The following is a 23,001-nucleotide window of genomic DNA, read 5'->3' as shown; positions in this document are numbered from 1 at the left end:
ATGTGATAATTATTTTTTGTTGCACTGTCCAAATCAATGTGTTTCACACTGCAGCCATTCTGATGAGCTCCCTTTTGACACGGTCGAAAAACTGTTTGATTTCACCCACAAACGCACACTTTAACTGCTGCCTCGCTGTATAGACTTCCCCAGAGATGCTCCCCCTAAGTACAACCCAAGCACTGCATATAAGTATGTGAACGCAGTTATTTAAATTAAAGACAGCCAAAAAATATATAGTGGCTCCAACACACTGGGGTCCATTAAAAACCCCTTAAATCAGCTTAATAGATCCTCTTTAAATCTGTGTCACATAAACCTATACGACCTTTGTTGTTATTAGTGGCTGGATAAATTCATCTGTGCATTTATTGAACTTATTCATTATGTTGTGATGGTTAATGTATTCAGCTTTTCATTTGACTACAAATTGATGTTATACAGCTGGGAGCTAATGTGATTTGTGATTACTCCTGTAAATATGCCAATATACCTGATTTCTTTTTATCTTATTATCTTTTACACAGTCCACTCTTTATTCTTGTTACTTTTCTGCCCTGTGTATGCAGGAAACTGCACTTTCCCTTTTGTGGGACAAATAAAGTTATTCTATTCTATTCTATTCTATTCTATTATAGACCCTCTTAGTTTCCCCTGCCATGACCATGTAAAACATGTTTAAGCCTCATGATATTGACATTGATATTAAAGGCCTTTGACTAAGATCCTTGTCTCTGATTGGTCCTCCAGGTGGGCAGCAGACGCGTGATCCAGTACGGCGCCGCCATGATGCTGCTGCTCGGCCTCGTGGGTAAATTCAGCGCCCTGTTTGCCTCTCTGCCCGACCCGGTCCTGGGAGCTCTGTTCTGCACCTTGTTTGGTATGATCACGGCGGTGGGACTGTCCAACCTGCAGTTCGTCGACCTCAACTCCTCCAGGAACCTCTTCGTCTTGGGCTTCTCCATCTTCTTCGGCCTGATGCTGCCGAGCTACCTCAAACAGAACCCGCTGGTCACCGGTGAGCGTGGGAGGGACGGGGATCGGACTAAAACAGCATTTATATTAACCAACATATTTACATGAGAGGACTGTAGAAGATTGCCAGTTTTTTAAAGTATTTATGGATGTATATTTAAGTTATATGCACCAATCAGCCACAACATTAAAACCACCGACAGGAGAAGTAAAAAAACACTTGGGATAATTCTCGCCAGCATCCATCTCGACCTTCACTTCCTTTCATGCTTAATTACATTGCTTCAAACTCACTTGGTGAAACGTGTTTCTGTGTTCTGCCCTTTAAATAACAGCTTCAGCTGAAAACAAAGGGCTGTACATTGGTGGAATAGGAGGATAATACATAAAAAACATGCTGGATTGAACGCCAAGGAACAAAAAAGGGTTTTAAGATGGGTTTTAGCGTATTTGTTGGAATATCTTAACTGAACGTGACTGAGATCAAACGCATTTACATCCCCTTCACTAATCCCCTTCCTCGTTTTCTTTCTCAGGCATCGTTGGAGTCGACCAAGTACTGAACGTCCTGCTCACCACTGCCATGTTTGTTGGAGGTTCTGTCGCCTTTATTTTGGACAATACTATCCCAGGTAAAGTATTTTAATCCGCTCATGGCTGAATTAACATGATGGTTGATTGGATTACGTGAATCGCTTTTAAGGAACCAAAATCGTAACAATGTTGCTGTGGTTGCCAAGCAGGTACAGGTATGCGTGTTAAGGGCCGGCGGTTATAAATCTAATCGTCAAGATCTCTCTGGGAGGGCAGGAAGATGTGGCTGGAAAAAAGGTCGCCTTGCTTGAACCGGCTTCCGCTTGGACCTGGACGCACGTCTATGGCTTCAATAATATTATGAGATTGCAGCCGCACAGTGGAAGACTCGAAGACCTTGTTCCTCGTTAGTTTAGCCTCTCAGTTGTACATTTTAAGGAGCTCATTACTAATCTCTCCTCCGTTCCTCCTCAGGTACCCCTGAAGAGCGAGGCATCAGGAAGCTGAAACGTGGCACTGGCCTCAGTGCGGCAGAACTGGAAGGGATGAGATCTTACGATCTGCCTTTCGGGATGGACTTCATCCGCCGATACCCAGTCTTCAAGTACCTCCCCATCAGCCCTGTGTTCACAGGCTACCAGTGGGGGAGGTTAAAGGAGGCCGGCAGGTGCCGAATGGGACACGGGGATGTGGTGGAGGGAGGCACGGCTCCTGGGGAGAGCGGGGTATAGCCAACGGGCCGGAGGAAGCTTAAAAACGGGGAGCAGGGGATGGTACACTGATTAAAAAAAAGTGATGGGAGAGTGAAGGACAGAAGCGGCGCAGGATTGTGTGTGATGCACCCACCCTCCCCCAGTCAGTGTGTTGCTTGTTTTCTCTTAGCTCGTCTCTTGTCTTTTCCCACTTCCCGCTATGCTATTTTTAAGCATGCTATAGCAAGTCACAGCATGCAGTAAAAGATGCCACCACGCGGAGGTCGGGTTGGTGTGCGTGCATGTGTGCACAGGGAAAGATGGGCGGTTTCGGCGCGTTGATTTCATCGCACCTCCGCCCACCAGAAGGAGACAGGTGGACGTCAGACGGCGAATGTTTGATGGTTCACTGGCTTCGTAATCGCTGCTAACTTTCACCATTTTTTATAAAACATTACCTTACTAAAAAAGCACAGTAGACTGGATCAATAAACAAATCATCCGCCTCTAGACCTTATGCAACCACATTAGAGGCACACGTGCGCACACACCGGCCGCCTCACAAGACGAGCGCTACAATGCACGACACTGGGGTTATGCAGTTAGATGGAAGTAGTTCGTCCGGTGCCCTTAGCCATGCAAAGTGACTGTGAGATTTATTTCTTTTTTGCACTATCTGCCTCCTGATTTCCAAACTAGAATGTCATTTCACAGCTCGCTCGCTCCCCCAACTTCCTCCGTGAAACTCGCGCAGCAGCACGTCACGCTAAAAGAACCTCACATCCCGTTTGTTATGTAGTAGACTGCTAAGATCGCCGACACCTCACATGTACAACAGCAACAACAACAACAAAAAAAAAAAATCACTAAGATGCCAGTTTACGTCTTTTTTTTTTTACAGTTTCAGTATTATGCATCAGCTACTAACAAGACCAAAACTCTACCTGTCCTGAACGCACCCTCGTCTTATTTGGCTTTCAAATGAGGTTATACATAACTATGGAACTAAAACATTTTTACTTACTTTTATCTTTTTTTTGCATTAACCATTGGCTGTTACGTAATCAAACAAAAATCTTTCGTTATAACATGATGCAGAGACGGCAAATGCTCCAGTGACGCACACAGACACGTGGCCTTGTCGGTGAAGACTTTGTGTACATAAATACTAAGCTTAAATGACAAGAGAAGAGTTTAAAGGGTCACTTGTGTTCTGCTTTTAGCGTTAATGTGCGTTAACTTAGGATTTATAAAAGCTTTTAAATTGCACTTCACAAAAATGCTTCACATCTGCCGTGATCCAAACCCACACATATTCAGGATTGTTGTACAATAATAAGAAATCTAATGAGGGGAGGGTTTGGACAGTTCTTCCATGTTCCCACAGATAGTGCTTTCTGTGTTTTTTCTTTTTGCACCAGTCGATCGTGAATTCTGCTGACGTCGTTAACAGTTTACACTTGTTAAAAGGTGTTAATGACTTTTCCCTCACATTCCTCCTCCTCCTCCTCCTCCTCTTCCCATCCCCAGTCATCATCTGCACACCTTCAACCTCTCAACTGCTGACACTCGTTTCTGTTTTGTCCTGCTTAGTTCGGGATGTGTCGGCACATTTGTCCGAGCAACACAACGTTTAAAGAGCACCAGCAGCCTGTACGAGAAATCCCTCATTCGACCCACACTGCGTGCCTCCGCTGCTGTAACTAAAAAAAACACAGCAGTTTAAAAAAAAAAAGAGTTTGCAACAAAATAATCTTGATAAAATTAGAAAGACGTATTTTTACTGAACCAAAAAAGCTCTTAATTTGTATTTCTTCTTACTGTTGCCCTAAACCAAAACTGGAAGCATCGGCTCCATGTTGCTACTGAGAAAATTAGTTTGAACTCCCAAATTTTCCCTCCTTTTTTTTTTCTTTTGTTAAATCTATTTATTTATTTATAAGAAGAAAGCTGTTCCTTGCACAATGTTGAAAGTGTATTTTTCAGTTTACGTGCTCGTGCCCTGTAAAGACTGGTGTGACGACGTCAAACCCACTCCCCCAACTTTGCCCTTCGGCTACAATCTGAAACTAGGACCGTAGCTTTGATGTGAGATGAAACTATCTGCTTCTCATTCATTCCATTTATACTGTGCTTTGTTTTTTAAAATCAAGAGGAAAAAAACTACTTAAGACGTCAGGGCCTTTTTTTTTTTGTTGTTTGTTTTTAAAGTACAGTTTGCACATTGTAATGGTGCCAAGAAGAAGAAGAAGAAGAAGATCAGGGTCGGGGTGAGACATTCTCACTAACCTGGAACCCTAAAAGTGCTTAATCCAGATTACACTCAAGTGTGAACATGTCTTGTGGATGAACAGCTCTGATAGCATGTCCCCATTTTTTGTTACGCATGCTATCGTGACTCAGCCACATCTTTCATTTCTTTCCTTTTATCCAGCGTTGAGCTTTTCCTGTTATAAAAATCAATGTTAAAATACAATATTTCCACAGACTCTGTAGCTGCTAAGTCCGGTATGTGCTCCGACCACTCGCACATCAGAACTGGTGACCCTGTTTTCACTCTTATCAAAATGCAGTATGCAATAAAGAAACATAATTCCCAATTACAGACGAATGAGAGTGTGGAAATGTTGTATTTAAACAGTGTTCTCACCAGTTATACAGCTATATGAATACTAATAGGATAGAGAGAAACCTAAAGAGTGCTGAATCACAAAACGAAAGGCCATACTGTTCTAGCTGAAGACCATCAGTGTGAGTAGAAACACTGTATCTTTGCGTCCTGCATCTACTCAGAGCTGGAAGGTAGTTTGGGGCTTTTATTTATTAAGAAATAATAATTTGCCACCTCTTCCTCATGAATTCTTCAGTCCATCGTGGCATGCACACATGATAACCACACGCACAACCTTTGCCCTCTCTACGTCACAGCACATCCTCCCATCCGTCTCCTCACATTCTGACTCGCGTCCTCGCAGTGAAAATCCACCCGCGTCCTCTCCATGTTTAGTGTACCTGGTTTTCTCCCCCGGGGAAATTCTTACCGTTGATGTTTCTGGATGCAGGAGGAAACACCGGCTGGCCACCTCCGTTAAGACCCCCTCGGTCCGATTGGCAGCTGAGCGAAGCCGCCTTAATCGCTTCACGTTGACGTTGGACGTCTTTGTGCCTAAAGGCGACTTCCTCTTAGTTTTTATTGAACTTTATCTCCTGTTTCAGGTTTGATACGCATTCATCTCTCACATAGTTGTTACAGACTTGTCCCAGTTACGATAAAAAAAAAAATGGTTTCACAGCTTGAGTTCAAGTCGGTCTGGCCAACAGTCGGTTCTTAAGGGGGTGGCCAAAAGGTGTGTAACACAAAGACATCAATCCCTTTCAGTTATTTTGAAAGGGGCCGCTATCTGAAAAATATACTTCTGTGTATTAAGTGTTTAATCTTTTTCAATGTTTTTTTATACATTGTTTTTATGTTTTTGCAAGCAAATATTTGTAAGAAACAAATTATACCTTTTAATCTTAAATCATGCTGGAAAGCGCACCATTTCTTTCTTTTATTTAAAAAAAAAAAGAAATAAGTAAATACATTTTAAACCTGTTTTGAATCTGTGGTTTGGTGGAATCTTTTGTTCGTTAGGACCTTTTCATATTGTATTTTTTTACTCTAACATTGCTTTCTGTCTATGTTAACACATTACCAGTATAAATCAAAGAAAGAAACTTTAAATAGATGTAAAAACAGACAAACAAACAAAAAAAATGTATATTTAATGGAGTAAAGTTTGCTAAACATTCTGGACAATAAGTGTGAACTGATTGTAGCAACAAAATGTTTTATTCTCTGTTCCTAAAAATTATTTATTAAGATGTTACAGAATGAATTCAGTCTTTTGTCTTTTTTCGTCAGTAATCCTGGTGGCGACAAATTCGTTTTGTTTTCCTCCTCGAGAGTGAATGAAGGAAAAACGGAAGTTCAAACCAGTTCATTGGTTTTAGTTAAATGGAGGCTACTTTCCACTTCTTTTCTTTCTGGCGTCAGCAGCTGTGCTAAAGTTAAACCAAACAACTAACTATACTTATACTTTAACTTAAACATTAACCAAATATTAATACTAAGGCAGAAAGATTCATCTTTCACACATTAAATGAGACACAGCTTTTTATGTTTCGCACTTCTTTGATTACATGTAACCACAGGAAACTAAATCAGTATTTGTAGATGAATATCTCCACCTTATTTTGTCCCTGTCGCCATCGACCCCAATGTTAAAAACTACTGTAAAGCTTCAGTTTGATAATTTCATGCATTGTGACAATTTGGGCAAATACTGCATAGGGTCTGGTTCCATGTTTGGCAAATGACTTGTAGTGATTTAATCTTATTGCGAGAGTATGAACTACTAATGTGTCAGCTAATACAGACGGGGCCTTCAGATGGGTCCTGCTTTTCCACCAAATCTTGAGGTCAAAATCTAGTTTGCAGTAATCTGATCCTGGACACACTATCCACAGAGTGAACGGGAGTCATTTGCCAGGCATGTAGGACAAATGAGCCGTCACAAGAAATGTTCTGTTTTTTTTTTTCTTCTTCTTCTTTCCTCATAGCTACAGCGCCGCATCATATCTGCGGTCATATCTGCTGACGCCGAGACACAATGAAATGTCAAAATCTGTGAAAATCACCTTTTAATCATCCTGCTGGAGCGCAGTTACGTCTTACTTCTATATTATATTAATTCTTGTGAAGTATTAGAGCGGCAGGGGCAAGACACTGCAAAAATAAAAGTTACATATAAAAATAGAGTAAGAAACCTATATATGGGTAAAATATATAAACGGTACAAAATATATTTACTGATCACTGACGTGTCCAAACAATGTTAATTAAAGCTTGAAGTGATGGAGATTGACCATAATGACATTCATGAATATCATGAATAATAACGAAGGATGTGAGCTAACTTATAAGTGGCAGTTACAGTAGGTATTTTATTATGTAAATGTTAAACAGTGTCTGGCTGTTCGCACTAAAAGTTATTTTCAGGGTCTTGCATGACAAGTTACTGTCAAAAAGAGTGGGTCAACACACAAAGCACTATGTAGTGTTTTTGTTCTTTTATTAGCTTCTCTGAGCCACATTTCAAACACTAAGTGACGTGTTTTTTCAAGTTCAACTAGGGAGTTTTGACGGTGTAGTTTTATTAGCATGAAGCACGTCTGGCCCCTAAATATGGCTTCCCTTTGACCGGCAGAGGCGGCTCATTATTAACCGATTGTTCGACTCTCCCATTGTTGTCGTGTTTTCATTCATCTCCGCACGCCTCGCGGACAAAGGCGCGTCAGGGTCGCTGTCTGATTGGCCCAGCGCCGCGAGCTCCGGTACAACAGAACAGATGGTAGTGATGGGAAGTTCGGACCTTTTCTGAGAGACGGCTCTTTTGACACGGCTCCCAAAGAAGAGTAGGCTCAAAGAAGAGCCTAAAGAACAGTCGTCTCTTTTGCTACTGCTCCCAAAAGAAGAGTCTGGTCTTTCGGCACCCGAATGTCTCTTTATTTAGTATCGAGTATGTACACTTAAGTCTGAAGTGCAGGGCTTTAAAATAAATTCGACAAACACACTTATGCAACACTGATTTAATATACATATGATTTATGTGTTAAGTTTTTTTGTGCAATGTTCTTAGGAGAAGTCTAAGAATTTTCCTAAAACACTGCATGGTCTGTGGTCTGGGCTGTTACCATGGTTACAGTATCAAATTGACGCAGAAGCCTTCCACCCATGAGTGTTATGAAAGATGGTTATGTGAAACTTTCACAGAAATTTCTGCCAAATTTCAGCCACATGCCTGTATCTCCAAACAGTTAAACTTACAGATTCTTTATTGATCTAAAACAAATCAATTCGGAAATTCAGAAGCAGCCACAAATTCTAGAGCAAAAACACGCTTCTACCAAGTGAACCAATCGTAGCGTCGTTACATTTCTGGGGAGGTGCACGTCAGCTACAGCGCTAGGTTCTTCATAGCGTAGGTTTTTGCGTTAACGTCGTCGTGTCTGCATCAACTTGACGCAGAAGCCTAAACTCCAGGTAAAAGAAAAAGAAAAAAAAACGCGGGGAATTGGCTCTCACTAGTTGGGAATCGACTCTTCCGATCCACTATCAAGCAACGGCTCTTCTGCGCATGACCCATCACAAACAGATGGATACCCTCGCGCTCTCCTCCTTCTCGTTCTTCTTCTCCTAAGGCGCCGCTGCACGCGCCCCAGTGATTGTTTTCCCCCAACGGCAGGAGAACGAGCGAGTTGTGACCGAGGAGTTAACCGTTAACGGACCGTTGACCGCCCAACGGAAAGAGGGAGGCGGAGGTTTGACGGCAGCTGAGCCCGGAGAGAAGCTCCAGAAGTCGGGAAGAATCAGCCAGAGCGTCGGTGCGGTGCGGAGTAGGTGGATCATGATGTTGATGTCTGTGGGTAGACGCTGGGCTGGGTGTAGTTTGATAGCGTGGTTGTTTGTACTAAAATTAGACTTAAAACAAACGCTCTGACAACGTTAAAATGTAAAGCAGCCACGCTATTTTATAATTATTTTTATAAAAAAAAACAAAAAAACACAGGCGACACAGACTAAATGCCTCCAATATTCTTGTGGTGTTTTTTTTAGTTCATATGCAGTTAATATAGACACTTTAATATGATGCACCAAGCTCAGTTTTAGCGGTAGATAGTATTATTGTATGATAATTATAAGTATTTTATCGTATTTATTCTCTAGAAGAGAGTGTGGTAAAACAGGTTACATAACAAGCAGTTAAGATTCCTCTCAGCACTCATAAGGTTGGCTAGACTGAGGCAAAAAAAAAAGAGAAAAAAAAGAAAAAGTGAATGTTTGGCCACATAGTTCAGGCCTGCAATAAATCCTGCATCAGTGAAGGTCACAATCTTCATGTGTTTTTGGTTAAACTGATTCAGAGAGGAAGATGTGACACAAAATACCCATTTAGGATTAATTGCAAAGTATGCACTGGGATTAATCTTAAGTATGTGCACCTGCTTTTCCCCCATTGGCATTTTTTTTGATCCATAAAAGGTTAAAAAATGTTGCTTGTTGCTAATATGTCCTATGTATTGATCTAAACCCCCTTGCACAACATAACTGAAGACTATAGTTTGGGTTTTGTTCCATCTTAGGTGATAATTGGCCTTCATTTACCAAAATAGTTGCAGATAAACCTTTCATCAAATAGTTGTTCCGCTCTTGCAGTCAAGCTGAGGTGTAAAAATAGTTTCAGCCTTATGTGGACGATATGGAAACTGGATTCGAGTCGAGCCTCGCTGCGTTTATTTTATTTATTTATTTTTCTTTGACAACCTCAGTAAGCCTAACAAGGAGCAGGAGGAGAGACAAACATGCATACACTATTTTTGGCTCGGTGTTATGGGCTAGTTGCTGGAGCTCAGATGTTTTTTTTTGTGTTGCTATGACAATAGCGACAATAGTGAAGGAGGAGGAGGAGGAGGAGGAGTATTGTGGAGGTGGTGGGTTTCATCAGAGAAGACAGGAGGAGGCTTGGAGCTATTCATCGACAACTTCGGGCCAAAGACACTGACAGATATGTGGCAATAGGGCCGAAAACAAGCGTGCATGTGTGTCAATGAAAGAGACGGAGAGATGGGAGGGAAGGGGGGCAGGGGGGGGTCAGGAAGTGGTGGTTTTAATAGCCTGTTGGAGAGCTTCTAGTTTTTCCACAAGGCAATGCAGAGGAGACGTAAAAATCCACAACAAAGCTGAACGCGAAAGCAGACAGCAGAGAGGGAAGTATTTCCTTATCACGAAAATCAGACGGCCGTAAATTAACTTACAAGTTTACAAAACAAGTAACCAGATTAAGCCTGATAGTGGCGTAAATATGCAGGGGGAAAAGGAGGATAGATGGAGTCTGAGCACTGGCTGACGTTGTAATGAGACACGGGGGATTTCATGCAGTCAATGGGTTTTACATTTGGACTGGTGTCCACTACAGAGGAGACGTCTGTGATCTGATGCAGGACCAGGTCAGCCATGGGTCAGTCTGGCTAAAGTTAAATGGAGCTGGTTTTTTCCAGTACTGTAGCCTAATCGCTTTTTGAGACATTTTCCACAGCAACATTGTCCTCTGGTGACAACAGAGAAAAGATTTTTAGTGTTTTGGTATGTGAGAAAATACAGAGACTGAATATAATAGACAAAAGATCCGTAATTTAATGGTCAAACAAGTATTCACTGTTAATTTCATGGCAGGACTGTAGCAGCCATTGACGATGCTGAGGTTATGTCCTCACTATATTTCTCAAAAAAAAAACAATGGGGACTTGAACAACCTGCTTTATTCAGTTGAAACATAGACACAATGGGTATTTTTAGGAAGATGTTTAATCCCAGTGGGCCTGCAAAAGGATTATCTTCAATCACAAATAATAATCCAAGGTTTTATTTTTAATCTGCTCATGAGATAGTTGCTGATATAAATGATGTGTTTGATGTAATGAGTATTTTTACTTTCTTGTTATTATGTAAGGGAAGATTGTTTTCTTAATAAAATCAGCAAAAAATAATTCTGATATCCTACTGACGCTGCAGTAATGTTAGCACTGATGGTTATGTAGATGTATGTGTAAAACAAACCTTAGACAGCATCGAGCTTCATCTCACAACATCAAAACAATGAAAACTCTTCAGATCTCCAGTGGAAGGAAAAAACAAAAAAACAAAACAGAGTTTTATGGTCAAATGTCTGTTTTCATCTACATCCTCCCAGTCTGAGGTGACACCATTAGTGGATGACAGTTTAGTCGAACTTAAAGTTCAGGTTGATCTTTTGAGAGTTGCGTTATTGTTTTTGGTGCGACAGACGGCCACATGTCTGACTGAGGCCACCCGGCATCGATTGTTAACGAGTCTCTGTCCACAACGCTGATATTAAAGACTAATGATCTCCATTGTCTAGGTCACTGGTGAGCTTTTGAACGCTTGACAGGGCTAATATGGGCGCTGAAATATTGATAGAGCTTGGCATGAGGCTGGCTGATTGGTGTTTAATATTTAATTCATCCACGATAAACGAACACAATTATTTCAGAGATTGACAGCGTCGGGTTATTTAACAGCGCTGTCACCATTTGTTGACATGAAACTGTTTTGGCAACCAAGGTGGTTTATGTCTTTTTTTTTTTTATTATCCTTGCTCATGTGCAGAGGGTTTCGGTGACGAATCATTCGTGCTGCTTGAATTGAGGAAGTTTTGGGCCGCGTTGAGGGCTAGTGTCAGTTTCCTGTGCGACTCACTGAGTGAAGGAGGAAGTGATTTAACGGAAGGGGAGCACTTCCTTTAAACGCCCCACTCCCCCCCCAGTTTCTTCGCTGTCAGATTGAGGAGAAAAGACCCTCGTGGGCCGTTTTAAACCGACACCTGAGTCATAAAGTCAAAACCTGGCGATACTTACTCCAGTCTCTGCCTGCCTAACCTCACACTTTCTGTCCACACAGGCACCTCCCTCTCTCTGGTGTCTCTGCAAGACGTCATTACGGTAAGATCCCTTATAAACTTAGTATCTATAAAGTTTCTCGACACATTTGTCTCTCTTTGTACTAACAACATACCTCCTGTTTATGTGGGCTTTCAACCATATTAATGTTTGCACTACTCTCAAGAGTCAGCATAATATTTTTAATTCAATGCGGTGGCATTATTTCTTGTACGCTTAGTAAAAACGCTACTGTCATGGTAGCATCTGTGTGAGCATGTACATGGCCATGATCATGCTAACGTTGCTCTCACAGTGGCAGAGCTAATGTACACAGGCATCCTGTGGACCGTACTGACCAACTCGTAGCTCATTAGCATTAGATTTTGGATCTGCATTTAACCTTTAACATTTAAGCCTCATGATAGCAGAGTCGACTCTCCTCTCCTCAGGAGTCCTGACCTTAAATGTTTGTACAAAACTATATGCGCACTGACCTGAAGGGAGATTTTTGTTTGGCCCACAGTGGTGGACACATCAACCAACATTGTGATCCATACACTTTTCATCTTCTTTGAGGTCAAAATTACATAGCCAGTGTTCAAATATGCTCCGCAAATTAAATTAAACTTGCAAAAACATCTATATCAATGTGTGTGTGTGTGTCAAGGAATATAAGGGAGGATATGACTGTAAATGACAGATGAAGGTGTATGATGTGTTCTGTTGGCGCATGGTCGGAGGTAAATGTTTAAGCTGCTGAAGTAATGTGGAGCAGCGGGGGGGGGGGGGGCATGTGTCCTGCACCTGTCTGTCTTCTTCTTCCGGGCGCTGCTGTGTTGCCAGATTCACAAACACACAAACGCATTGAGATCAGATCAGATGGAAGGGAAGCGCCACACGGTGATGGCAGAGCGCCAACGTAAAAACAGCTGCAGTGCAAATGTGCCATGTGCGTTCGCGAAGGAAAGAGAAAGAAGGATTTAAAGTAGTAAAAAACGAAGATGAGGTCGCAGACAGCTGCTTCGCGCAAACACACACAGTAATGTTTTGAGAGTGCGCGGAGGTGCTTTAACTCATCAGCATCTGGAAGGAAATCGTTGACAGGAAAGTAGATATGATCTGCCGTTATTGTTTACCGACTGCTGCTGCTCCTCCTCTTCCTGCAACCACTCGCCTCCTCTGCAGCTCTGTCCTCCTCGCATTCGTGTGGTCATGAGGAGTCATGAGACCGAGACTCGGATGGAGGAACATTAAAACTTCTGTGTTGCTTCTTTGTCTCTCAGCTCCTCTCATGCTTACTGAGAATGGATGATTCGCAGGACGGAGTTCAGATTGGAGAGAACAAGTTCATCAGCAAGTAAGGTTTCAATTCCTGCATGACCACACACCACATAGACGTCTACGCCTTTGTATATATATATATATACAGCCAAAAAAACACAATATAACCTTTCACCTTGTGCTAAAAATCTTGAAATGTTGAAATATGTCTGAATCATGGAAAACAACACATTGGTGGTTTCACAAATTCTTGTGAAGTAATTATTAACTTTGCTGTTGGGCAAGATTTTGGCTTAAAGACATTAACTGACTCACTGATTTATAACTAGATTTAAGTTTAAGTACTTTACTAAATTATAACTAAGGATCACATGTTTATGCTTAAAATAATAAATAAGAGCATAAATATTATATTTAACTCAAACATGCCCAACTACTTGTGATCCCTTGTTGTTCATTATAGCCACCAGGTCTTTTTTTTTTTTATTTAAATCTCACTCAAACCAAAACTTCTCAGTAAATTGCCAACCAAATCACACACATCTGGTTGTTACACCAAATGTTTTTTCACACATGTTGAAGTTTGTCCAGTTTAAAATACAAAAATAAGTCCCACTGGAAATCAAGCTAATGTAATGTTTTGCATATCGCTACATGCTAATTCAGTGGATGCAAAGGATTTATTTTTTTCTTTCTTTCTTTTATGGTGAATCTGCTTTCACAATATAGATGATTGTAGCTCTCAGCTGGAATATGTTGTGGTGAATGACTCCTAGAAGCTTGAAAACTTGTACCGCACATTCTAAGTGTTGTGTGTGAATACAAGGACCAGGAAAACAAATACAACAGAGAACATAAGACATCCATCACAAACACTTCAACCTAACCCTAAAACAACCAGCAGTAATTTGTGTACTTGGCTTGTTGTTAGTGTCATTGCGTGCTCATGATTCACATTCTCTGTCTTCAGGTCAACAGTCCTCTCGCATCTTAAAACATACAACCTCTATTATGAGGGGCAGAATCTGCAGCTACGACACAGAGAAGTAAGTAACTCCAGATGTCTGTCTGTCTGTCTTTTAATTTAACGTTTATCTTCAACAGAAGATCCTGAATGTCTCCAGGCTTCATCCCTGTCATCGTAGACTTTATTTGTCATTTAAATTTCCATCAGAATTTCAGTGCAGTGGCTCAGAGCACAGCATGAATACTAAACAGAATAAAATAGTATACACAAGCATACGGATACAAATTAAAAAAACGTTGTATAAAAGAGATAAATATAGGATGAAGGAGGATGGAAATATTATAATGAGCTGAACAGTCTTATAGCATGCGGGAAGAACCTGGCTGTTTGCTCCACAAACTACAACCCGTTTCTCACTTTTCCTCACCATCTTTTGCAATTTAATATACCCACCCCGACCCCACCCCATTACACTGGCGCAACTGTCCATTTTAGCCCGTTATATATATATATATATATATATGTGTGTGTGTATTGATCATAGCTCATGTCTCCCAACAGGAAGAGGGGGAGCTGATCGTTGAGGGCTTGCTGAATATCTTTTGGGGCCTGCGACGACCCATCAGGCTTCAGATGCAGGATGACCACGAACGAGTCCGGCCGCCCCCCTCCTCCACGTCCTGGCACTCAGGATGTAATCTGGACAGTCAAGGGTAGGATCCAGTTACACCTCAGTGACCTAAAGGGATGAAACACTGAAGGTCATTTAGGGTAGATATAGATTTTTGTCTAGTTTTCCTGATAAGAAAAGAGCCATTAATTATGCCAACGTTACATTATTGTTGCAGATTTAGATTCTGTTAAATCCTTATAAAACACCAGTTGACTGACCATATATGGCAAATATTTTTGCTTCCACCTGTGACTAAAGTGTACTGCAGGACATAGATCATCACTTCACAGACTGTAGCTGCATTTTTATTACAGTTTTTTGCAAAATAAAAGTGATATTTATGAAATTTCGATAAAGTACATTGAAAGGTGATTTGCGAATGAGCTGTAACTCAAGTAAAGTCTAGTCTCCCATAATTGTCTTATTATAATTCTCTTATAATTCTTGTCACGTGAGACTTCACTTTAAGGAAGATGGACTTTAAATGACCTGGTCACATGACCCCCCGCATCATCTCTGGTGACCCCAGTGACCGGTCACCGTCACTTTTGCGATACACTTTTATAATGATACCTCTGAAAAACCATCCCATGACGTACATAAAAGGTTTAGGTTTCGCACATTTCTAGGAGTAATGGAAACGCAGCTACTTAAACTCCTCGTCAATCTGTCTCGCTCTGTAACAACTCCACTCAAACACTAGTCGGCGCTGTGTCTTTTTTGACAGTCGGGTTAATTTTTGTGTCTACTTCCTGCTTCACTTTTAACAATGGCGACTGAGTCGTATAAATGTCTGTACGTCCAAACCTCCTCAGTCAATAACCTTACCGATTCTTTATCGATCTAAAACAATCAATTTGAGATGGAGAAGCAGGAGCAGGAGCAGGAGTGGACCAATCACAGCTCTTGTTTAGTTACATTTCTGGGGAGGTACACATCAGCTTCATGGCTACGCTCTGTCTCAACTTAACGCAGAAGTATAAACTGCCTATAACTATAACTGGCTATAATTATCTTGATGCATGAGGCTCATGCTTCGTTGCAGAAAATAGACAAAATGACGCCAAAGAAGAAGCCAAATAATTCACTCAAATATAGCTTGTAAATCCTTAAGGATATGGCACAGTGGCTGAAAACTTTTTTAAAATACTTTTTCAACTCGTGATGATGAAGTTTTATAACACAACTCCATCAACTGAAACTAACCAACATGGGTGAGACATAAAGTTAATGGCTGACACACTTCTGCTACTCAGCAGGAAATCTCACCTCCGTCAGCGTTTGGTGAAGTTGTTTCCTTTGAGTCTTTGCTCTTAAACTGTTAATGACGTGATGGTGTTAGTTATCGTGCCTCATATCATTTTCATGTTTAGACACTTCTGTTAAATATACCCTCTCTTGTTTTCCTTTTAAAGATCCCCCAACAGCACAGACGCTCAACAGACGACCGAGCACAGTCCACCCACAGTGGAGGTGACGCCACCTGAGTATCAACCAGAGGACAACGGTGTGATGGAAGAACAAGCAGAAGGTCAGAGGCTAATAACAGTAGAAACATTAAAACCTGATCTACTATGTTTAGCAACCTCTTTGCGATGAGATTGCATTGAGTTTTAAAAAATCTAATTAGCTGTTTTGCGTAAGCATATAATCATTATAAAATTCTCGGAAGCAAGACATTGAAGGGTCATTGGAGTCATTTGGATCACCAGGATCTTGTTGTGATTAAATTCAGTGTTAAAATATCTATCGTTTCCCCTGTTTTTATTTTGTGGTGTGCTGTCAAGAATTATCCGTATTGTGAAGTTTTGTTTGAACCCTTTAATATTCCACTGGGTGGTATTTGGGACAGTAGTAGCTTTTTGAACCAATCAGAGCTCTGTACCCAGATTTCATTGTTAAAAAACGTTGTAAGATTTAACCAACACAACCATCACTTTTTTTTACAAAACAAAAAAATTCAGGCAAACCTAACAACTTGACGTGATTTTGACTTTTGTGACAGAAACTTCAGAGTCTTGTCTTTCAAAAGAGACCAAGACCAAGCTCCAAACTGTTTATGAGCAGCGTTCAATTCACTTTGGGTTTGTCCTAAATAGTTGTGCAAAAAGGCTGGAATGATACAAAGTTAAAGTTAAATTTAGAACATTTTACTTCATATTTTTTTTGTGATAAAAACAGAGAACTAACTGGCACTGACCCAGAGTCCTGGTTGTTGATTTAACAGACGACAGCGAGAGCTCCGCTCAGCTCCTCAGGACGAAGAGTGATGCTGGAGTTTTAAGACGAGGCCAGCGAAGGTCCCCGAGCGACCAGAGGAAGATCAGACGCCATCGATTCTCCATCAACGGACACTTCTACAACCACAAGGTAACTGTAGTTATCAAAAATAAATATCAACAAATGCATTACATGAGTAAAACTAACTTAAACGTAAAGTTACGTTAGACTCAGTCAGTGTTTTAATATTTGTTTTTTCAGACGGCAGTTTTCACGCCCGCTTACGGTTCGGTCACCAATGTTCGGATCAACAGCTGCATGACCACACCTCAGGTGCTACGAGTTCTCCTCAACAAGTTTAAAATTGAAAACAGCCCGGACGATTTTGCGCTTTACCTCGTCCATACAAGTGGAGGTGAGTGCAAGTTGTTTCTTGGGTAATTTCCTGTTGTACCGGATTGTGAAAACATCCATTCAGCCAAAATACAGGAACTAAAAATCTTATCAGCTGCTGCAAAATAATAAAATACACACATTTCTTTTTTTTTTAAGTTAATGACTTTTTATCACTTTACAGTATAAATATTATTTTGTTGACCTTATTGAATTGGAGAACTGGAAATGTTACGTCAGGTCTAGTTTGTAAACAAGAATCTGCTAGAAAATTTGATCTGAAGGGGCCGTACCACGAAAACTATAGCGTATTAACCTATAAATAACAATAACTCCAAATGTTTACCTTTGTTTTAGTGCAAAGAAGTTCCTTATGAAAGTATTAACATTAAATAAACTGTACCATTGCAGAACATTTTATGAACAAACGGACATTTAAGAAAAAGAAGTGCAATTTGTGTTTAATTGTAGGTCTCAGTGTTGTGTCTCACTAAAACTGTGTGAGATCTGGGAATAGCAGCTACTTTTATTGGATTAACGTCTGCAAATTCATCGCACCATGGACCAGACTGGACCCTGTGATGGTCCACATGTTTGACTGCTGTGCTGTAGAGCAAACAGACGGCACATGGTGGGGTAGTAACGGATAGTAACACAGGAGGAAAGGAACAAACTCCAGTCCATCATGAACAATGTCCACCTTCCTCACGACACCATAGTCAGACAGAGAAGCTCTTTCAGTGACAGGTTGAGGAGGTCGTCATCCATCCATCCATCGTGCAAAATCATCATCATTTTTGTCCTTTGTGTTGGTTTTCCAGAGCGCGTGAAACTGAAGCGGACCGACTTTCCTATGGTGCTGAGAATAATGCAGGGTCCATGTGAGCAGGTCTGCAAAGTTTTCCTCATGGAAGAAGACCTGGGCGAAGAAGTCACATATGATGTAACTCACCACATAACTTTTAACCTTGACACAGACAAACACATTGATGACTTCCTGTTACGAGTCCCTACATTTTGCTGCTTTTGTGTGTGTGTGTGTGACCCTATATCCATAAAAACCTCCAAAGACAAGCTGGTGACTCTAAATTGACCATAGGTTAAAATCTACTCTGCTTCCACCAGGTGGCGCAGTACATAAAGTTTGAGATGCCTGTCCTGCAGAGTTTCATCACGAAGCTGAAGGAAGAAGAGGACAGAGAGGTGCAGAAACTCAAGAGAAGGTACGTGAACTACCTCACGGTGTAACTCCAGCATGTTCATCCACTCGTATGTGTGTGAATAAAATGTATTTAATCTGTCTGTGCTGACTGACTGACATCCGATCCTTCTCTTTCTACGTACTTGTAGGTATAATTACCTGCGGTGTGTAATTGAGAAACAGCTCAGTTGTCTTCCAGAGGGGCCGACGTGTATGTGATCAGCTCATGGTGAGGATTCCCAACACAACAAACTGTCAAAATCATTCCAGGGACATTTCAACCTCCGAGCCGTGACCAAGAGTCCTCTGATCAGAATATAACGTAGGACTTTCAGCAATTATCCTACTCCTCTGAATTCCGTCCTTCACCAAATCTAATCAGCCGACCTACTGACAAAAAAAAACTTTGTCATGTTAAAGCGTGGCCGTGTCGACTCCGGCGACCTCGCCCCAAACTTTTAATCCTTGTCTGCTTTTCTTTCTGTTTTTTTTTTTTGTTACCACATTACGACATAAACCATATATCGTACTGATTTTAACCTTTTTGCAGAATGAGCCTGAAATGAAAATGTCCTGTCTTCCCTCCAGATAATATATTCAGAATCCATTTAAAGCACAAACGTTGGGTGGTATGGTTTTAAGTAAAGTGCCTGTTAGAAAACCCGCAAACGATATCATCAATTATTCAGAAAATAATGCTGTGAGTAAAATCAAAGCAAATTCTGGGGAGTTTAACATTACACAAAAAAATAAATAAATAAAAGAGTTTGATGGATGCAAAACTGAACAGAAGACAAGCTCATGTTCTCAAAATAGCTGATGCTATTGAGTGTATTAATTACTGATTAATTAGCCGTCTTCATTTTACTACAGCAGATAAGTTCACTGTTGGGATTATTAAAGGTGAACACACCACAAAGTTTCCCATCGCTCATCGTATCATTTCATATTTGCCAGATTATTTTTCTTTCACATCCATCAGAGAATAACAAAAAACGAAGCACATGACTAAAGTGAAATCCCACGAGACTGTGAATTAACGCTGATGATCTTTTTGTGGCGAATGTTTTAAAACGTATGAATGAGCCCTTCGGGGCAGAACAGTTTGCCTCCGCGTGTGCAGCACTTTTGCAAAAAGTCGACTCGATATTTCTGACTGTGTTGTTGAAGATGTCGCCGCACAGTGTTCGCGTGACTTCGAGAGCGTGCATGTTTTATTTTTAGTGAATCTTAAGACTTGCCTGCTTTTGTATCGTGTCTTTTACAAAAATAATTTTTTGTCTTAAAAGTGTTACGAACTCATGCCACTACTTGGAAAATGTAGTTTGTTTGTTTTTTTTTTCTTACGATGATTGTTATTTAATAATAAAAAAAAAAACTTGTCATGGGAAAAGATGTACATACAAACCTGTAAATCTCTGTCGTTTTTCTTCTGCTCAGTGTTACATAAATGATGTTTAAATCTTAAAATGTGACCACACTTGGGTCAGATTTTTCAGGAGAGAACTCATCAACGTTCCAGCAGATTCGCGTCAGTGCTGCGTTAAATAACATGGACAAAATTAGAAAGACGAATGTCCCCTCGCAGGTATTTATGTGTGATGTCAGAAGCTTACGCTCAGCCAAGGAGCATTAGTGGGACGGAGTGATCCACTCTACCTGATTCAGATTGCCGGGAGGACAAGTGTCTGGACCTGCAACATATTTTCCTTCAGACCGTCTCAAGACTCTGAACTGCAAACACGCGCTGTCTGACTTTTCCTTTCAGAGGACGAACATCATCTCTACATTCATTCACAAGCAGCCACGCAACAGGTGAGATCGTTTTCTCTTTTTAAGGCAGGTTAACTTTAAATACAATTAGACTTTAATTAACTTCTTAGACTTTAATTCAAGAAAGTGTGGAGATTTTTCTAGTTAGTGATTTAAAGCGAAGTGACGTCTTTTTGTGAATATCCCACATGTGTAGTCGTATTTATGCAATTTAGGTCCCGTTTCTAGAAAGCATAAATTAAAATAAATAACTCTTTCATCTTCTCTGTGAGTCTGGGCTGCTGTGTCTGTAATCTGAGTCACTGGATTAAAGTCAGACCGAGTGACCCAGTGTAATTATAGCCCGAGTTGTCCTGCAGGAGGACACAGATTAGAGTCTAGAGTTCAACAGCAGAGCAAATTATGTCATGTAATCACTGGTGGTCATTCAGGTTGTTTACTGAATCAAATACTGAGAAGACGTATATTTTTACTGATGCAGAACAGCAGCGTAACATCAGTGGTTTTATTTTGCCGTTAGTCAAGATGGAGCTAAATTAAGTTCTTCATGTCCTGTTAAATCTATGATAGTAGGATAATTCCCCAACCCCAGAAATGACCAAAAGCTGTTAAATAGATGTAGAAGAATAATGAAAAATAGAGAAATTGGTGTATAAAAGAGCATAAAGTAGGGTTAAAAGATGGAAAAGCAGATGTTAGAGATTTGATTGTAATATATCACACATGTGTAGCATGAACATAGCTTTTGCAAAAGCTATGTTCAGTGTATATATATAATGATCCTTACACTTCCAATACCACAGACCTAAGTAGAGGACGTTATGAAAGCTATCTGATCCTTTGTCAGCTGCAGCGTTAAATTACGCCGTGGTGCTTGTGTAAGATGGGTTTCTCAAAGCTGGATTAGCAAGACACGATGTGTACAGCTCTTTATTTATCAGTGACGTAAAAATACCACGGAGCAGGACTAAAGCTGCACCGAGAACATCCCATCAGGGTGTGAGCACTTAGCGGCAGCAAGAACTACGCATGTATGATGTACTACAAGTGTACAAGAAAATAATGACAGTTAAAGTGACTTCTGTGATTAATGTTTTATATATTAAATGATCAACCAGTTTGAATAATAACATACTTTAAACAATGTAATTCGTTTTTGTTTTCAGGTCTTTTTTCCAACAATAAAAAAACAAAGAGCAAAAAATAGAATATAAGTGAAAAGACAGGTTGACATAGATCATATGTTAGCGCAAACTGGAGCGATCAATCACAGACAATGAGTTACACGTCAAAGAATATGAAGTCCACCTTTCCCAGTGTTTTGTTTACTGTTCAGCCCATAATCTTGGGGACAAAGTTTTCCCACGCATTGTATTTCACCAACCTGTAACTGATATTTATAATTGTATTTTGATGTTGCTATGCAAATTTATTTAGTCTCAAAAAGTACATTGACTTTTATTTACACAATAGTTCACTCTTTCTAGTGGCAGAACATTAAATGCACTTCAGTAACAAATCCACTCCTCCCAATAATTTTTTATTTTTTTATTTTCACAGATTAAAAAATAATGTTGGGCGTTCAGAAAGTTCCCGTCACAGTGGCCCTCAGTTTCCTTCTCCTCGCCACACTGTTGCCCAGCTCTGAGGCCCGCCGTGGAGGTGGTGGCTTCGGTCGAGGGGGAGGCAGAGGACTGGGAGGCGGAGGAGGCGGCGGCTTCAGACGTGGCTGGGGTGGGGGTCAGTCCTACAGACCGGCACCCGTCCAGAGCAGTGGACCCAGTGCAGGAAAAGTGGCCGGTGCTGCTGCTGCAGGAGCAATAGGGGGAGCTGTGATCGGGTCGGCCTTGAGCCGCCCTGGGTACGGAGGATACGGAGGATATGGAGGATATGGAGGATACGGAGGCTACGGAGGATATGGAGGAGGTTATGGAGGAGGTTATGGAGGATATCCACGATATGGAATCGGTGGCGGTGGAGCCAGGGGCGGCTATGAGCCAGAGGGATCTGGAGATATGGAGTTTTACACCGGAGCCTCCAGTGGCCCCATCTACAACAGCATCATTGTTGTCATCGGCTCCCTGATGTCTCTGCTCCTGGGCCACTGGGTGGCAGTCATGTAGCACTGCACCAGCAAAAAAAAAAAAAAAAAAAAAAAAAGCCAAAAAATAACCCACGAACTGACAGTTTTAAGTCAAGTTAGAACTCAAATAAATAAAATGTCTGAAGAGAAACTTTCTAGATGATTTTTTTTGTTTTTTTCAACTCGTCAGTGACACTCCATGAAGACAGGAGACAGAGTTGGACACATCCGTCAGTCCACAGGTTCGGTGCTGAACATGGAAACAAGACAAGAGGAAGACAGTTGTCTGAGTCATCGGGTCATTTGTGTCTCACTCTCCCTCTGTTTCTGCTTTTAACGTTGTGTTTTTATATTTGTCGTGATGATACCACTGATGGGGATGAGTCTGATTTAGTATGTTTTCTAGTAAAGGTAGAGCAGGAATAGATTAGATGTGATGAGCCTACCTCAAAGAAGTCACTGAGAGCAGCCATACTCTTAATATAATAAAATAATGCCACGTCTAACTTTAGACTCTTATTTTGTCTGCTCTGTATATTATAAAGTCTATATTTTAAGCATATTGTTTGTGTATTTAGTTTTTTTTTTTTTAATTTTGTAGATTTTTACATAAATATATAAATGAATATATTGTATAAATAATAATAAAAAAACATAAAAACAACTGTGTCGAATTTTACTAGATTCTGTAAAATACATGTGCAAGAA

At 40.7% G+C, this 23,001-nt stretch overlaps 3 protein-coding genes across 8 annotated transcripts in view; all 3 read left to right on the top strand.

Moving 5' to 3' along the window:
• The window catches only part of slc23a2 (solute carrier family 23 member 2), a 38,325-nt gene extending 32,246 nt beyond the window's left edge, over positions 1 to 6,079 (top strand). For 3 of the 4 annotated variants that reach the window (XM_047592447.1, XM_047592449.1, XM_047592448.1), the window contains 3 exons: positions 751 to 1,018; positions 1,512 to 1,607; positions 1,984 to 6,079. In XM_047592447.1, the coding sequence (XP_047448403.1) occupies positions 751 to 1,018; positions 1,512 to 1,607; positions 1,984 to 2,240 (621 nt within the window). In that variant the 3' untranslated portion in view covers positions 2,241 to 6,079. Of the gene's footprint in view, positions 1 to 750; positions 1,019 to 1,511; positions 1,608 to 1,718 lie in introns of all 4 variants that reach the window. The other variant, XM_047592451.1, reaches the window with a different exon arrangement.
• Positions 6,080 to 8,312: 2,233 nt separating this feature from the next.
• Positions 8,313 to 22,955, top strand: rassf2b (Ras association domain family member 2b). Of its 3 annotated transcripts, none has more exons than XR_007113282.1 (12): positions 8,313 to 8,643; positions 11,722 to 11,762; positions 12,986 to 13,059; positions 13,954 to 14,029; positions 14,512 to 14,663; positions 16,039 to 16,154; positions 16,851 to 16,993; positions 17,105 to 17,258; positions 18,058 to 18,179; positions 18,362 to 18,459; positions 18,587 to 20,252; positions 21,771 to 22,955. XR_007113282.1 is itself a non-coding variant. In XM_047592453.1 (11 exons), exons 3-11 carry the CDS (start codon positions 13,007 to 13,009, stop codon positions 18,654 to 18,656), a joined length of 984 nt encoding a protein of 327 aa, XP_047448409.1. In that variant the 5' UTR covers positions 8,315 to 8,639; positions 11,722 to 11,762; positions 12,986 to 13,006; the 3' UTR covers positions 18,657 to 20,254. The 3 variants fall into 3 exon arrangements, 1 of the variants encoding a protein (XP_047448409.1); XR_007113281.1 differs by having other exon boundaries at positions 8,315 to 8,639; XM_047592453.1 differs by lacking the exon at positions 21,771 to 22,955 and having other exon boundaries at positions 8,315 to 8,639; positions 18,587 to 20,254.
• On the top strand, positions 21,782 to 22,333 carry LOC125012030 (glycine-rich cell wall structural protein 2-like). The gene has a single exon (XM_047591622.1). It carries the CDS (start codon positions 21,782 to 21,784, stop codon positions 22,331 to 22,333), a length of 552 nt encoding a protein of 183 aa, XP_047447578.1.
• Positions 22,956 to 23,001: the final 46 nt, after the last annotated feature.

Source organism: Mugil cephalus, chromosome 8 (assembly GCF_022458985.1).
Source record: "Mugil cephalus isolate CIBA_MC_2020 chromosome 8, CIBA_Mcephalus_1.1, whole genome shotgun sequence".
In the NCBI taxonomy this organism is placed as follows: Eukaryota; Metazoa; Chordata; class Actinopteri; order Mugiliformes; family Mugilidae; genus Mugil; species Mugil cephalus.
This window is presented reverse-complemented; position numbering and strand designations above follow the sequence as displayed.